This window comes from Sebastes fasciatus, chromosome 3 (assembly GCF_043250625.1).
Source record: "Sebastes fasciatus isolate fSebFas1 chromosome 3, fSebFas1.pri, whole genome shotgun sequence".
Taxonomy (NCBI): Eukaryota; Metazoa; Chordata; class Actinopteri; order Perciformes; family Sebastidae; genus Sebastes; species Sebastes fasciatus.
In genome coordinates this window covers 27,077,268-27,093,880 of record NC_133797.1, presented here as the reverse complement: position 1 = coordinate 27,093,880, position 16,613 = coordinate 27,077,268, and the positions used below count along the sequence as shown (strand labels likewise).

The window sequence follows — 16,613 nt, the reverse complement described above, 5'->3', positions numbered from 1 at the left end:
GGCGGACGGCCCGGGGGCAGAACCCGGACAGAGTCTGGGAACTCGGGCGGAACAGCAGGTGACGGCTGCGACCCAACCGGAACAGCAGGTGACGGCTGCGACCCAACCGGAACAGCAGTTGGCGGTTGCGTCCCAACCGGAGCAGCAGGTGGCGGTTGCGGCCCAACCGGCACAGGAAGTGACGGCTGCGGCCCAACCGGCGAACCAGACGGAGCAGGAGGTGGCGGTTGCGACCCAACCGGTAAAGTAGGTGGTGGTTGCGACCCAACCGGAACAGCAGGTGACGGCTGCGACCCAACCGGAACAGCAGGTGACGGCTGTGACCCAACCGGAACAGCAGTTGGCGGTTGCGTCCCAACCGGAGCAGCAGGTGGCGGTTGCGGCCCAACCGGCACAGGAAGTGACGGTTGCGGCCCAACCGGCGAACCAGACGTAGCAGGAGGTGGCGGTTGCGACCCAACCGGAAAAACAGGTGGCGGCTGGAGCCCAACCGAAACGGAGGTCGACCAGACCCCCGACAGGAGCCGTGGAACGGAGGTCGACCAGACCCCCGACAGGAGCCGTGGAACGGAGGTCGGCCTGACCCCCGACAGGGGACGTGGAGCGGAGGTCGGCCGGACCCCCGACAGGACACGTGGAACAGGAATCAGCCGGACCACCGGCAGGACACGTGGAACAGGAGTCGACCGGACCGCCGACAGGACACGTGGAACAGGAGTCGACCGGACCGCCGACAGGACACGTGGAACAGGAGTCGACCGGACCGCCGACAGGACACGTGGAACAGGAGTCGACCGGACCGCCGACAGGACACGTGGAACAGGAGTCGACCGGACCGCCGACAGGACACGTGGAACAGGAGTCGACCGGACCGCCGACAGGACACGTGGAACAGGAGTCGACCGGACCGCCGACAGGACACGTGGAACAGGAGTCGACCGGACCGCCGACAGGACACGTGGAACAGGAGTCGACCGGACCGCCGACAGGACACGTGGAACCGGAATCGGCCGGACCGCCGACAGGACACGTGGAACAGGAGTCGACCGGACCGCCGACAGGACACGTGGAGCAGGAGTCGGCCGAACCGCCGACAGGACACGTGGAGCAGGGGTCGGCCGGACCTCCGACAGGACGCTTGGAGCAGAGGTCGGCCGGACCTCCGACATGACGCTTGGAGCAGAGGTCTGCCGGACCTCCGACAGGACGCTTGGAGCAGAGGTCGACCTGACCTCCGACAGGAAACTTGGAGCAGAGGTCGGCCGGGCCTCCGACAGGACGCGTGGAGCAGAGGTCGACCTGACCTCCGACAGGAAACTTGGAGCAGAGGTCAGCCGGACCTCCGACACAGGAGTAGACTTGGATTTGGATGGAACACTGAGCAACTTAGGAGAACGCCGCCTCTGGGACCCACGCTTCCTTCTGTGAGATCCCACCCCTAGCATGACCTCTGGCTCGAAGCTAGTGTCCTGGATGCCAGCATGGCGAGGAGCAGACTGGAAACTCCGTGGGCCTCCCAGGGCAAGGCGGGTTCCCAAGAACCGATCCGGGGCTGATGCTAGCCTAGAGCTAGCTGACTGCTGGGGCATGGGCCGGAAGCTCAGGAAGCCAACAGGCCGGGGCTGAGGCTGATGCTCGGGCCGAATCCGGATGCCCAAATGGGCATAAAAGCTCTCTGCTGGGGTCATTATGGTTGGTCGGTTCGTTCTGTCGTATGGTGAGTTTTCTATATGACCCAAACGCAGAGTAACCAGCAGGAACGGAAGTTCTTTAAACAAAAGCGAGCTTTAATTAAGCTGACAAAATCCAGAAAACCACAAAAACAAGGAGGGGAACAAAGTACAAAGAAAACATACCAAAAACCAAACAGAGAAACAAAACAAAACTACTAACCAGAGAATACAAGAACACGGGCAGGAGGAACACTAAGACCAGAGCTGGAGGAAACAATGAACACGGAGGACAAGGTAGACGGGACTGGGGAGACAAGACGAACCGACAAGGACAGAGGGGAACACACAGGCTTAAATACAGGACATGATACACACAGGTGAAACAAATCAGGGCGGGGCAGACAATCAACAAAAGGCGGGAAAACAAACAAAGGAGGGAAGTAAAACCAGACAAGACACAGGAGGAGTGAACTACCAAAATAAAACAGGAAACACCGGAAATATATACAAATAAACCAAATCCAAAATCACAAAAGTAAATAATAAGAGCTGGCACAGCCAGAACATGACAGTATATAAGACCATCTATAGAAGCACGTCAGTGCGGGTATTTTCCCTGATCAATAGGTCAAAAGCTGATCAAGCTGCTGTGCTTCTATCCAACTCTATGTACTTTGTCAGTTCATTAACTCCATTAAAAAGTGTGTGACAGCGATCCCACAGTAGGACGATCATGTGCGCCTGTAAGCTCCCTGACATTTGTGTTCACACCAGTCTTCTGGGAGCGTTAAAGAGCTGTATAATCTTCTGTCAGTCAACAGAATTTGATTTCCCCACGTGGGCCCTGATGATGCAGGATGACTATCAGTGAGATACCTTTCAGTCTGTATAACTTCATGTTTAGTCCTCTGGTTCGTTTGTAAAAAAAAAGTCAGTATGAACAGGAACCAGACCAGAACTAAAATGCAACAATGTATCATTATTTCCACTTAGTCCGGACCAAATTAACCAAACTACAGGTGTGAAAGCACCCAAAGATTAGAAAAGAGGTTCAAGGTCAGGAATAAAGATTTGGAAATGGGGCCAAAACCTCCATACACATTCTTATTCATACATGTTAACCTGTTTATGGCTCTTAGTCTAATATGTCTTGACAATTGATATGCGAGACCGCACTAAAGCTAGAGAGTTACCAGAGAGTGGCATTAGGTGAGAGACACATGGAACTGGTGTGGGGTCAATAGTTAGTAGTAGCGGGGTAGTTTGCTGCAAATGTAAAGTACCTATTAAAAATGTACATGAATGGACTACCAATTTGAATCTAACTGGAAATAATGATTGAATGTGAATATCAGTGTCTGTACTACAGCTGTAGTAGAGTAGTTTCCCATATTACTTCTGCAAACCACGGCTTTAAACTCAGATTTAGTTCCATGTACGGGCATCCTGTCAAAGAACAGCAGTCTTACCTCATCTATTTACTGTACAGCAGCTTTATAATGTCTCATTTTACCCTCAATTCTATTAACCCTATTTCATTAACCCAATTTGACAGCAATGAGCAAATGCTTATTAACACAACTTGTAACTGTAGTGGATGAAAAGCAACATGCGGTATATCTGTGTTGATTTTGTTAATTTCTCTGTATTTCCTTAACCAGTGAAGTTATTATTAAAAGCTTAACACCTGCACTGATACCAAGCTAAAGTCACATTAAGCACTCTGAAAATATCTTCAATGTTCTCTAAGGACAAGTTCGTTATGTGCATGATGCTGAACTGAGCTGTGTCTGAAGGGGGTCGGGGGCTCTTTAAATATGGTATCATGCATGAATGAAGGTGGTAGGACTTGAACCTGAACATCTGCAGCCCACAACAAGTGCTCAGATTCTCTTTACTACGGCCGTGCACTGAAACCAGTAGGATGTCTACCATGCTGGATGTCGACTGACGAGGCATTTCTTGGGACAAACTTTTAGTTTTTTTACAGTTGCTTCAAGGATGAAAACTGTAAGTTATGGATGATGTTTGGCAAGTAATTCCTTACTTCCTTGATCCTCCTTACATCTCGTAGTAGCAGCTTTCTTATAACCGTAAGTCATATGTCTTTGTTTCCATTCACCCTACTGTTGTGAACTTCATTTAGTGAGATTTTCTCAGTCTGCCTGCTTTTGGCTTTGATGGACACCTCTAAGGAACAGGCTAAATTTAGGATCACATAACATGATCTTTGGGTGTTTTTATTCTTTTCATTTAGATTCTCCTGTACAAGAAACTATTTAACAGTAAGATACATCTATCTAATTGCTTCTGCACTGATTTAATTATAGTTTAAATATAATTTAGTCAAAAAGTGTCAATATTACTTACTGATTGCAATATTTATGTGGGTCAATATTGGTCAAACTGGATATTCAGCTGATTTTTGTTCCTTTGTAAGGCTCCTGACGTGAGTACTAAAGCGGTATTTATGGCTGTTTTAACAGGTGCGTGTTTCTCATTAGTGGTAGAAGTGAGGCAGTCTAATTGTGTGGAAACATCTAATCCGCTAGAGCTCAATCCTGACCGGGGTCATCCCCCAGACCAAGAGTTCACTTGTCTGTCAAGGATGCTGACTCCTTGTTTCCATGGCGATGAGTCAACATACTGAAGTTACTGCCATACTAGGAGACAGAAACTCCTGTAGCACCAAAGTAAGGCTTGATGATGGTCGAACGTTAAAACGAAGTGGAACCAAGTGTGAAGAGAAGCGTGGGCATGATGGGACAAAGTGTCCAGGAGTCTCTGTGCCTCTGCGTGTGTCATAGGGCCTCTTTATAGCAGTAAAGATGCAAGAAAAGTCATAATGCAATTTATCTGTGCCTTCAACAACCTTCAATCCAGTTACGTCGTACCACATAAAGCCATGCCACGTGCTGCAAATAGAAAAGTATGCATGAACTGTATGTGTGCAACGATGCATAGTACTGTCGATTATTGCTATCATTGATGTGCTGTCACTCCTTATGGAGTGGAGCAACAACTATATCCTACTGTTTAAATGGATAAAATAAGTTGGTAGTGCAAATGCGACAGTAAATTCCCCAAAACATAGTCAGCCGATATTTAACCTTGGAGACATTGTATGTAATAATTATGCCTTATTGTAAACTCAATCTGTTAAACATTGAAATACAAACCTGTTAATTTGCAATTGTCTGTAATTGGCCTCATGAAAACAATGATGCTACTTGTCCTCTTTTATTGCAAAATTACATTTGTTAATCCTACACAGGACAGAGCTTTGCGTGATCAGTAAATTAAAATTAAGCTTTCATTTGGTTAAAAATCAAATCAATTAAACTTTTGTACAAATTACAAGGGACATGCAAGCTTTTAAAAACACGTGAACTTTCAAGATTTTCTATCCGTGGACGTGAGTGAGTAAACCGAAAAACGGGACTCATTTTGACAGGTCTTAATTTGTAAAATACAGATGTACTCAGATGTGAAATAAATAATGTAAATGTGTGGACTATGGATGACGATGTCAGTCTGTCTCTCTACTTACCTAATACTCTGCTCCAGAAAACTACTGTTCAGATGACATGTAGTTGGATATGTATTGATCCACAATGAATGAAACCTCATGTTGACCTTTACCTGACCTCTGGCGCTGCCATGAAGCCCCGATGACCTGAAATTTCAAGCATTATTGAAGCATATTCTGGACACTGCACAAGCTACTTTCTGGCCAAAATGTGAACTCATAATCTTACAGTAGGCAGATTGATATTCATTTCTAAACCCACATTCATGTTCCCATTCGGGAAATGGGACTCTTTTTTTTGGGATTTTTTTTTTTTTTTAATTGCCTTTCCTCTAGCGCCATCCTCAGGACAAACCTCTACCCTTTTGACCCAACTATTTTAAAGGATCTAATAATAGCAAAATCATCAGTTTGTTCTTGTGTTTTGTGACTTTGCAACAAGTACAGGCTGCTCTCCTGCCTTTAGACTTTAAGCACTGTTGATTAAATTGTTATTTTCTGGTAAGAATTTAGGCATACATATTTTCTCTGAGTGTGTTTTAGTTAAATGAGTGCCCCTTTTGCAAAGTAGTATTTGGTACCAAATCAGCTCACAGACTCATTTGGCTGTTTGTGTGTTTATTTGCAACAGTGTAGAAAAACAAGTTATGCAGCATTTTGGAGCACTGCGCCACGTTACTGTCCTTAAAACAAGCCTTTAGCTGTTAAGGTTGAGTGTTTGGACCTGTGGCAGAAATCTGTTGAAGGAAGGTCGTTGGTGTCTTCACAGTGACATACAGCAAACAGGTTTAATCTCCACAAATTCTGACCCTCAGATGCTTTTAAGATGAGATCAAGCTGTGACGTACCAATGCATGTGCATTGTAGCCTCTGACCTTTTTTGTCTTTCACATTATAATCTCTTTATTGCACAGCTGAAATTAAGTTATGTTATAAATACTATGAAGAGATACATTATACAGTAAAATGTGAGATTTTTACAGTCTTTTTTTTAAATCTGGTGATCAGTAGGTGAATTTATGTAAATCATAGTCTACAGTGTTATGGCGCTACCTTCTGGTGGATGTCAGGAAATGAGTTTGAGAATAGATTTATAGTAGTTTGCAGTCAAATCTACACGTAGCAGACTGCTGAAACATACTTTGTTCTGAACCCTGGTTTATAGATTAACAATTGGATAGGCAGTAACATGAATGATTTCAACAGGATGTTAATATTGAATTTCACAGTTTCATATTAGTTTATGAAGGCACCGTTTTCTGTTCATATCTTTATACTAACCTGTAAAAAGTGTAAGCAGCAAAACTGCAGAAAAAAATAATGTCAGTTTTGGCTAAAATGATTGTTTCGATATTATGACAGCAGATATTTTGCACTGGATAATGATCATTTTCTGTCATTGATTTTGATACAGTAACTGATTTACAGAATAATTAGTACCAGAATAATTCGAGGGAATAATTTGGTAGCCTATTTGATAGATTAACTGTTCCTATAATTTAACGTCAGTAACAAAACAAACACTAGTGTTAAGTAAGGCAGTAGGATGCCTAGTATTTCTACTATGCATAAAGCAAATAGTCTCTCAGATTCAGTTCTTAAATGGAGATGCTGATATTTGTTGCAGTGATGGATGAGAACAGCGCAGGGAAAGAAACCTCACTGTATAAACAGGAGTTCGGAAAACAGCCACCCAATTGTTTTGCTTATCCTTTTGGATGTGTATGCTGTTTCCCCCCCTTGATATTACATACCATTCCATTTAGAGCGATGGCAGCCCTGATGCGACTGCCAAAGAAAAGCTGCTCTTCCTATTGGGGATAGGAATAATTCAGACAATTACATGGTAGTTCGAAATATTACAAAGTGTACTAATGCTGACATATCTTGATCTGAACACTAAACACTGGAGTTTATAGTCATAATTGTTAGAATTTGAATATTATTGCAGTGTATTTACTTCCTTAAATCTAGTGTTTACACTCATGTTTGTCCAGGTGGAGATTATTTTCAGCGGTATTTTATATAAATAACATGTAATATTGAAAGTGTGCTAAAATGTCTCGGGCTCCTTGGCCTGAAACAGTTTGTTTTTGTCTTAATAAAGGTATTATTGGTGATACCCAGGACATTGTGAAACCAAATTAAAGATGGAACCAGAAGCTGAAGGCCCAGACAACAATGATAACTTGGTCCCTTGGTCAGGTTCAGATGGTTCCCAAGAACTTTGTGAGTCCTACAATGAAGATGAAGCCAGTGATGCAGAGTACCCTCTAGACCCTCTAGACCCTCTACCTGCTCGCATCCTGAAGTCTGATCTCGAGTCCCCAGAACGCCTTCAGTCACAAGACTGGGAATCTGCAGGTGAGCAACAGTCCCTGCCTGAACTTAGCGGAAGTGAAGAGGATGTTTCATACCAAGAAGAGGATGACATCTACCTTAGTGGATCAAGAGAGTCCATTACAGAGTCTCCTCACATCCAACCCTCACCAACATCACCATCCCCACACCCAGAGCTCCCTGAGTCCGAGCCTTGCGCCGGCCAGATATCGCGACCCCGTTCCCAGTCCTCTTCCTCCTCTCTTGGCTGTGCAGCTGACATGACCCTGGCCCTGACCCTGACCACAGAGTTGCCCCTGGGAGCCAGTAATAGGCAGGGTCAAGGCACTGGGAACAGGAGGGTTGAATCTTCAGAGGAAGGAGGGAGTAGTGAAGCACCTCCTGCTTCTGTCTTCTTTGGAATTTCAGACGAGGCTGCTGAGCCGGCAGAGAAGTGGAACTTGGAGTCTGACACAGATCTGTGCAGACCGGACAGGCACAGGGCGAGGTCCACACGTAAGTATCTATCTTCTACCCTCACTTGTTAGATTCCAGTGGACACATGAAGCTAGTAGTGCAAACAGCATATTCTAAATGTCTTTTTCTTAATTTAAATTATGCATGACGTATTAATAAATATAATTTTGTGTTTGCTAACCCGATGCATGAATTAACTTTTGATAATAATCTTAAATAACATTTTCTGCCTGTATTTATTATTGGTGTTATATTAGAAGATTTAATTTCACCGATAAATAACTTGTGCAAAGCACCATGGGTGCTGGTTATTTTCATGCTGTAACGAGGGGTCTATTTGAGGTGGACTTACAGGGAGAATTCCCATGGCTTTAATAGTCAGAGCGGGTTAAGAATAAAATATGACCATATGATGAGGCTGGCAGAAACAAATTTGACAGACACCAGCATGTGTCACCCCGGGGCCTGTCACCCGATCCATTTTCCAATCGTAAGACTTGACAGCAATGGAAAGTGAGCTCCTCACTTTTCTTGTCTCTTGGACCCCCCTAAGTTAGCTGTAAGTAAATATGATGCTTTTATTAGTGTGCTGGCTTCAGCAGGGGCAACTTTAATATTTCTCTTACTTGTTACTAGTGTGCTTGCTTCATATAATAATGTTTTTATTATAATAAGCAAATGTAATTGCACTGCATCTGTCCATTATTTGATTTTACTGAGCATTGATCAGTTAAATGCTGTAGCTTCTTAAATGTCCACTGACAAAATATCAAAATATAATAATTACATTTTCATCTTCCTCGCCTCCCTTTTTCTTCTCACTGTCCCTCTCTCTCTTCCTTTGCCTCAGGGCTCAGTCGCAGCGAGAGCCAATCAGAAAGACACGTCAAGGAGACCAAGTCCAAATGTAAGCGAATTGCTCGGCTTCTAACGGATGCACCCAACCCTCAAAATAAGGGCGCCTTGCTGTTTAAAAAACGCCGCCAGAGGGTCAAGAAGTACACACTTGTGAGTTACGGGACTGGTGAGAACAAGCTTGACAGTGAAGACCAAATAGAGGAGGAAACCGAAGAAGTCGAATCAGTTGGTTATAACTTTGTGGCCACAAGTGAATCCGAGTTAGAAGAGGAGTATTCCGTTTATCACCAGCAGCATAATCTAAGTCTGAATTGGGGAAGTGTTCGAGAAATGGAAGAGCTATCAGACACGAAGGGAAAGGGTGGTATGATGTTTGCCCAACGCCGCAAACGGATGGATGAAATTGCGTCGGAGCACGAAGAGCTGAGGAATAAAGGATTACCTGTGGAGAGATTAACAGAACCTGACCGTACAGAAGCACAGAATATTTATGACACTGAGGAAATGTACGAGCATACTGATCAGGCCAACTACATGGATGCAAATCTCAAGCAGCATGTAGAATACCAAGAAAATATTCAACAGATGAACCACCTATCCAACGTGCCAAGACCCTTGGTGCCAAACAGAACTGCGAAGCCTTTCCTAGGATTTCACATCAGCGCAACTGCTACTGTCGCGCCTGGTGGCGTCGTTCCAGTGACAAAGAAGCACGAACCGAGATTCAAAGTACCTGTGCCTAGTAACACTAATCCGATGGTTTGGTCCCCAACTGGAGAAATCATAGCCTCAAGAGATGAGCGAATATCTATGCCAGCAATAAAGACCGGCATCCATCAAAGGAGAGCCACTAATAAACAGGCATCAATGCGGGCGCAAGGATCGGATCAACACCTTCAAAACAAAGGGGAACGGAGGTCTTATATTGAGTCAGAAGAAGACTGTTTTAGTCTAGGTGCTGAAGCTTGTAACTTCATGCAACCCAGAACAATAAAACTCAAGAATCCCCCTCCAGTTGCCCCAAAACCTACCATCAACCCAGCCTGCCCACCTTGGATGAGGAGGAGCCCCTCTGTTGAGCCCTATATCCCACCAAGAAGTCCGGCTACACAACCTGCTCACAGTCCTGTGGGGCCTCATAGTCAGCAGTACTTACAGCAGCAAGAATGGGCTCAAGCGCAACAGATGGCCAACCATTGGGCACCAGATCAAACTGCGGCAGCACTTCAAACACCTGCCAATGCCTGGGCTCCCGTCAACTCCTCTTCTCAGCTTCATCTTCAGCCAAAAACAAATAGCTGGAGTCAGCAGCCATCACGATCCCCTGTGAGTATGCAGGCCCGCAGTCCCACTTCCAGCCCACATCACCCACCTTCACCCTCAAGAAATAGGTTAGACAGTGCACACTCAGTTGCATCTTGCCCACCACAAGCAGGGAAGTCATACGTTCAAGCACCGAAAGCATCACAGGCTTCTCCAAAGGGCCGAGTCTCAGACAGAGGTACTAATCGGGCCGGTGATGGTCCAACTATGGCGGGGAAAGGTGCAGAGTTGTTCGCCAGAAGACAGACCCGTATGGAGAAGTTTGTTGTCGATGCTGACTCGGTGCAAGCTAACAAAACAAGATCCCCCTCCCCAACCCCGTCACTCCCTAGCTCCTGGAGGTATTCTTCCATTGTTCGTGCCCCACCTCCTTTATCATACAATCCCCTTCTTGCTCCTTTCTACCCTCCATCAGCAGCCAAGCAACCCCCTTCCACAAGCCCCAAAATCAAGCCTAAGACCAAAGCGAAACCTAAAGCAGCAGCCCCAAAGCACCTCAACCCTTTAGATATTATGAAGCATCAGCCTTATCAGTTGGACTCGTCACTATTCACATATGATGCAGTCCCTGAGGCCAAAAGCCCAATCCCAAGCCCAAGCCCCAAACCTACTCCAGCATCAAAGTTTGAGGCTACCAAAATCCTGAAACATAGATCTGCCCGTTCTCATTCTCCTGATAATGCCTCTGAGCTTGTTGATCAAAGCAGGGCAGAAGTCTCTGCTAAGTCTACTGTATCGGTAAGTTCCCCAAAATATTCTGCCCGCCAAAGCACAAGATCAGCTGAGCCTCTTGCAACTGACAAGCGCTTGGATGAAAAGCACACTGTCACACCTGCAGCCCATCACATAAGCAACAAGCAAGCACAAAGCGCCCGACCTGCAAGCGCATCCTCCCAGCATTCATCTATTGGTGACAGCATAGCTTCAGCTTTTTCTCCTGCATCTCTTATTGCTAGAGGCGCACGTCAAATGGCACCTCGCCCAAAGTTTTCTGCAAAGAAGCCAGTGGTGACAGCCAAACAGTGGAGGGCTGTTGCTACGCTTCATTAGCTCTAATACTGTATATGGTCATGCTTTGGTGTAGTCACCACTGACACGATAGAACACAATTACATCAGCAACCCGGTAGCGTCTAAAATATCTTACTTAACACGTCGAAATGTGCAGACTATTTGTCTAAATGTAGGTCACGTCCGAAATAGTTTACAGTGTGTGCAGCTTTCAGGATATATTTAGCTGGCAATGTAAGGAAGACATGTTGAATGTACAACAAAGCTAGGTTTAAATTGTAAATTAATAGAATATTAACTAAAATAAATACATGTGTGCTTGAAAAAAAGGAAATGTGAGACGAAATAATGTTGAGTGATTCTCAGGAAGTGCTATTATATGTGCAATAATGTGTGCAGAGAGCCTTGTTGAACTGAGGTCTCTAGTTTAAGTTGATTTTCTTTCTTTAGTTGTTTTTGTTTTGTAAGAAGTATCTAGTAGTAGTCATCACTGACCCCAAAAACTATACACAACAATAACATTTATTAATACATTTATTTATTAAATTAAGTAATATACTTTTCATGATTCTGCCATCGAGATAACAGTAACTCACGATTATATTTACTGAATATTTTTGATCATTTAGTGTGTCTGGGGAGAAACTGTCTATGCACGTCTTCTTTTTTTGGATAAAACAATTTGCAATTCCTTCAGTTTCATTCCAAACTTTAACCGCATCACAACAGCTAAAAGCACAAACTTGAGTTGTGATTATTAACCCTGATGACTTAAAATGTTTGTTTTTTTATGTGGATATATTCTCTGCAGTTGTCAGTTATGGCCAGTTATTGAACTGTCGGTAAAGTCATCACACATTCTGGATACTCGTCCGTGATGTAAAACACGAGTCATCACAGAGATTTGACTATTTATTCACATTGCCAGTAGCAACTTAAAACGACAAAAGCAAACGATTGTCTTATTTGTGTTTATGTCTCTGTCTTTCAAACATATCACTGTTTATTGCACTTCTTGTTCTCAGCACAATCATGCTATTAAATTTCTCTTTCCCTCTACTTGTGTACTTCCTATGTGTGTCACGTCTCTTTTCCTGAACTTCTGTATCACTGCTTTTTCTGAGTCACTCATATTTCCTCGTTCATCTTTCTCACTGCCTCGCACCTTCACACAGACTTTACTCATACTTACTGCACCTTCAGCAATATCAGTTTTCTAAGATTCACTACTTCATTGGCTATTTTCAATAATTTATTGCTCACATTAATGTAAAATGGTAAATTGCTGAAGGTAAACACTGTTTCTGGACTGATGTGCTTGTTTGTTTTCACAGCATTTCCATCCATTACACATCAGTCCATCTTTAACTCTGAATGTGAAAGGTTTGGAGCTATGATCTCAGCCCTCAAAAAGATTTTCTTCACACTTTCGTAGGACATTGCTGACAGTCTATTGAAGGGAAATCCACCCTAAAGTAGGATTTACATTTTACTATTGTAATGATTTTAGCAAGTATGTACTGGCACAGTAAAAAGCATATATATATATACAGACAGGCTGGATTCTTCTTAAGTTTTGGGTATTTCAATAGTTCCTTATACTCATTAGTTACTCACTGACTGTGAACGCTCCCCCCACACCCAAGAAGTGACATATACACCCACATCTAGAACAACCATCATGCCATTTAGTGTAGTAAAATGTGTGTTGCAGTAAGTAGTAGTTTCTCTGCTTGTGTGCGAAATACAAACAATATTGAATTGAGCGTAATAATAAACAGCAATCAAAAAATGGCTTCTTTGGATCAGTCAAACAGGCCCATATTAGCTCTGACAGCTAGCTATCAATAGTGGCTAATGTTATGCTACACGTGTTTATAGTGGTCAAAAAGAAACATGACGTTAGGCTACAGCTCAGTGGTTCAACTGTCCTCGTTTTCCTGGTGAGAATGAGATAGGCTCATCTTTGTTTTAGCTTTAAAGCAGTTGCATTTGCAGGGTATTTCTTCCTTTAGTTGATTTAAACCAAAAGAAACTGATTTCCTGTGGTAAGAGAGCCTTTTTTAGTTGTCACATATCCCTGAATATTGATCATTCAAACAGTGGTGTACAAGATTTGAGAAAATGTAGGTTGCAGTTCAGGTCAGATATGACTTAAAGGACAACAGTAATGGGTATATTAAAGGCCCTGTACATGCACAGTAAACCCACACAGGTGATTTCACCTGTGTTGTACGGCAGGTACAACAAAGCTGTGTGGGACAAATTAAAGTTTTATCATTCAAACTGACTAAATGAGACTGACCTGTGGATTGTATTTTAGAGTGGATTTCCCTTTTAAGCAGATGAAACAAAGACAAGTGGGCACATTATAGTTCCAAGCAGTTCATCATCTTTTATATCTTTGATGTAGTAATTTTGCCACTGTGATTATTTTATGTTGATTGAACCAACAGCAGGTAAGTTCTTACATTTTGATTTATTTTTCAATAGTTTTGAACGTCTCAAATGTTGCTTCTAGACTTTAACATGGATCTTACCCATACGTTTATGTCACTCAAACCTTTTTATGGGATCTAACTCTCTAGCTGGCCTACAAATCTAACATTTTGAACATTATTTTAGACAAGAAATTGTGCAAGGGTTTGCACTGTTGAATCCAGGCTTTTCAAACATAGTGTCAGGTGTGTGTATCCAAAATCCAAAGTCCCATTTCATAGAATAACTACAAAAAAAAGAAGAAGTATATGAGTATGAGTATATAAGAAATGATAAATTCCATGTGCAAAAAGCGAACGTTTCGATCAAAGGACCATTGTTAGCACAACTTACAGACCATGTAATTCTAGAGACATAAATAGGTTAATTAGAATAAAAACAATGACCAATCAGGAAAAGGGAGGTATAAGGCCGAAACGTTGACTTTTAGTCACATTTTCACATTATGTCACATTTTGCACATGGAATAAATTGGTTCTTTTGCCTCTTCTACTTTTTTTGTCAGTGTGCTGGCATTTTTTCTATGAAACTGTCAAGTTATTTTAGCAAACTCATTCATTTGTTTGCACCGATTCATTCACTGAATCTTTTGGTCATTTAATTTCAATTGAAATATGAATAAACTACATTATTAGTTATCCAGGCTTCCATGAAGCCAGAGGGTGGCAGCAAAGTCTGCAGCACTGCTGCCTCACTACTCAACTAATATGTGCTTTTCTTTCAGGGATTTGGTCGAAGCCGCTCCCTGAGTCTGCCCAGGCGACTGAACTCGATGCCCCCTCCCAGACTTCTGTCATCTTCGAGCACACCTGGAATCCAGTCGTCATTTTTACCCACGCAGAGGCAAACGTCCTTTCAAGAAAAGGTCTACAAGCCTCTGTCACCGTGGGAGGCAGCATCCAGGAGCCCCATTGGTGCGGTGGATGATGCCTTTGGGTTCCAGAGCCTCACGTCATCTGTTGCCTCTAATGTCAAAGCTGCAGGGCACCGCAGGTCTCTGCCAGAGCCTCCAGATGAATGGAAGCGCAGGGTGTCTCTTGATCCTGCACCTGTCAGTGGGGGTCATTATCATGCAGCCCCGGCTTTCCAGGCCCCGTTCATGAGCAGGACATTTTCACCTGAGAAACCGGCCTTCTATGGGCCTCCATTCAGACCTGCCCAGCCTCTGAGGCCTGCCAGCAGGGCCAGCATTGCATACATGGGACCAGGCTCCGGTCCAACATACTCACCCCTGTATAGTGCAGTCCAGAGAAGTTAATACCACTAAGATGAGGTCAGACATACATCGGATAAAGAGAAATATACCACTACTAATCAACATACATGAAATTTGGCCTAAAGAGAGGGAATATGTTCACTGATGAATAATGAGTTTGTTGTTGACGTGTTGGTTCATGCTTTTCTAATAGGTCTGATCATATTTTACACAATTTATTATGTTTGTTTGAAAATGTTGTTGATGGGAGTCGCTAAAAGTCGCTGTCTTCATGGTACGAGTGGTCACTTGGTTTGAAGAGCACAACGACTTACTGCAGCTATTGTGTTGCTGATGAGATTTTACCCTGCTAAGCGTTGATGGGAGATTTTGCAATTGTGTTTAAGAGATCATTTCAGAATCATTAGGGCTGGGCAATATGACGATAAATATTGTAAAAAAGGTCTAAAAATGTCTATCGTATATATTTTTCGATATCGTGATATAGGCTATACCTATATTTATTTCTTTTTTCTCTATAATTTCACTTAAAACTGTTATGTTCATTTTGCACTCAAGTTCTTAAAAAGATTCACAAAGGGGTATTCAAAAATATGTGGTTATTTTATATAGACTATTTATTTATTGAATTGGCAGAAAACAGGTAAAGTGATATATATCGTTATCGGGATAGAATATTTTTGCCATATCGCCCAGTCCTAAGAATATTTATGTTGTCAGTTTGTTACAGACTGATTTAGGAGTGGACATCGACAGTGTTAGCTAAGTGTTATGAGAGTTAAAGTGAACGTGTAGTAGATGAAAAATGTTTGGTAGATTGCTTCTTTTTTTTTTTTTTTATGTAGAGTGGTGATGCTCATTTTGACATTGTTGGTTATAAATATTTAGTAAGAAATAATACGGCACTTTCATAAATATTATGTGTGGTCTTTAAAACTCACTGTGACGTGATCACTTCTGCACATCTGAACATTTCATACGATGATAACCATTACAGATGTTACTCATCTTGTCTTTTCTCTCACTTTTGAATTGGCGATGGCAAGTATATCAAAAGAGTGATCACTTCTATTAATCTGCAGCACAGTGACTGCTAAACTACACACACGCTTATCTATCTGCTCTAAAGAGGCTACAGTGCATTTTTAGGGAATTTGCATCTTAACATTGACTTTATTCAAACTGATGACCTACTTGTGATATTTAAAAATGGATACGAGCTATTTTGCTTTTATTAAATGTATTTTTAAGTATTAAGAGAAATAAATGTTGCATGCATACATTCATGACATATCCCACCTTTGATCATACACTGTGTGGTGTTAAAGTGTAAACAGAACCACAGTTTCTGCCATTGATCGTCAGGGTTTCAATATGACTGATGTAGTCATGTTTCTTGTCTAATTGTTGGAGGCTTTTACTCTGTTTGATGATTTTTTGTATGAAGTTTTTGCACCTTTTAAACACAAATTGAAATATTAAAAGACATGAAAATGCTTTCAGTCTTTAAAGTGTTATTTTGGGGCTTTAAAGGTTCTCTTTACGATATTCAGAGCATTAATATAGCATCAAACATCAAACTCTCCCTCTGTGTGTTTTGTAATCCGAGTTTCTCTTTGCTTTGTTGGGCCTTTTAGTGCATGTGTGCCTCACCGGCTAGCTCGCAGCCGCCGCTCTGCACTGCTCTCATACGGAGATTACAGCTGATA

The 16,613-nt window shown here is 42.8% G+C and overlaps 1 protein-coding gene across 3 annotated transcripts; it reads left to right on the top strand.

Moving 5' to 3' along the window:
• The first annotated feature begins 7,313 nt into the window (after positions 1-7,313).
• synpo2b (synaptopodin 2b) lies at positions 7,314-16,399 on the top strand. Of its 3 annotated transcripts, XR_012593285.1 has the most exons (4): positions 7,314-8,037; positions 8,849-10,917; positions 12,524-12,762; positions 13,027-14,089. XR_012593285.1 is itself a non-coding variant. In XM_074629953.1 (3 exons), the coding sequence occupies exons 1-3, from the start codon at positions 7,353-7,355 to the stop codon at positions 14,944-14,946; spliced, it is 2,553 nt and encodes an 850-aa protein (XP_074486054.1). In that variant the 5' UTR covers positions 7,314-7,352; the 3' UTR covers positions 14,947-16,399. The 3 variants fall into 3 exon arrangements, 2 of the variants coding, with proteins under 2 accessions (XP_074486054.1, XP_074486053.1); XM_074629953.1 differs by lacking the exons at positions 12,524-12,762; positions 13,027-14,089 and adding an exon at positions 14,413-16,399 and having other exon boundaries at positions 8,849-10,182; XM_074629952.1 differs by lacking the exons at positions 12,524-12,762; positions 13,027-14,089 and adding an exon at positions 14,413-16,399.
• The last annotated feature ends 214 nt before the right edge of the window (positions 16,400-16,613 follow it).

Excerpts from the sequence above, each read along its gene's own strand:
- synpo2b (XM_074629952.1), top strand. The coding sequence starts at position 7,353 with ATGGAACCAGAAGCTGAAGGCCCAGACAACAATGATAACTTGGTCCCT. Across the intron at positions 8,038-8,848 it reads GCACAGGGCGAGGTCCACAC|GGCTCAGTCGCAGCGAGAGC; the intron begins GTAAGTATCTAT and ends CCTTTGCCTCAG. Across the intron at positions 10,918-14,412 it reads CTGCTAAGTCTACTGTATCG|GGATTTGGTCGAAGCCGCTC; the intron begins GTAAGTTCCCCA and ends CTTTTCTTTCAG.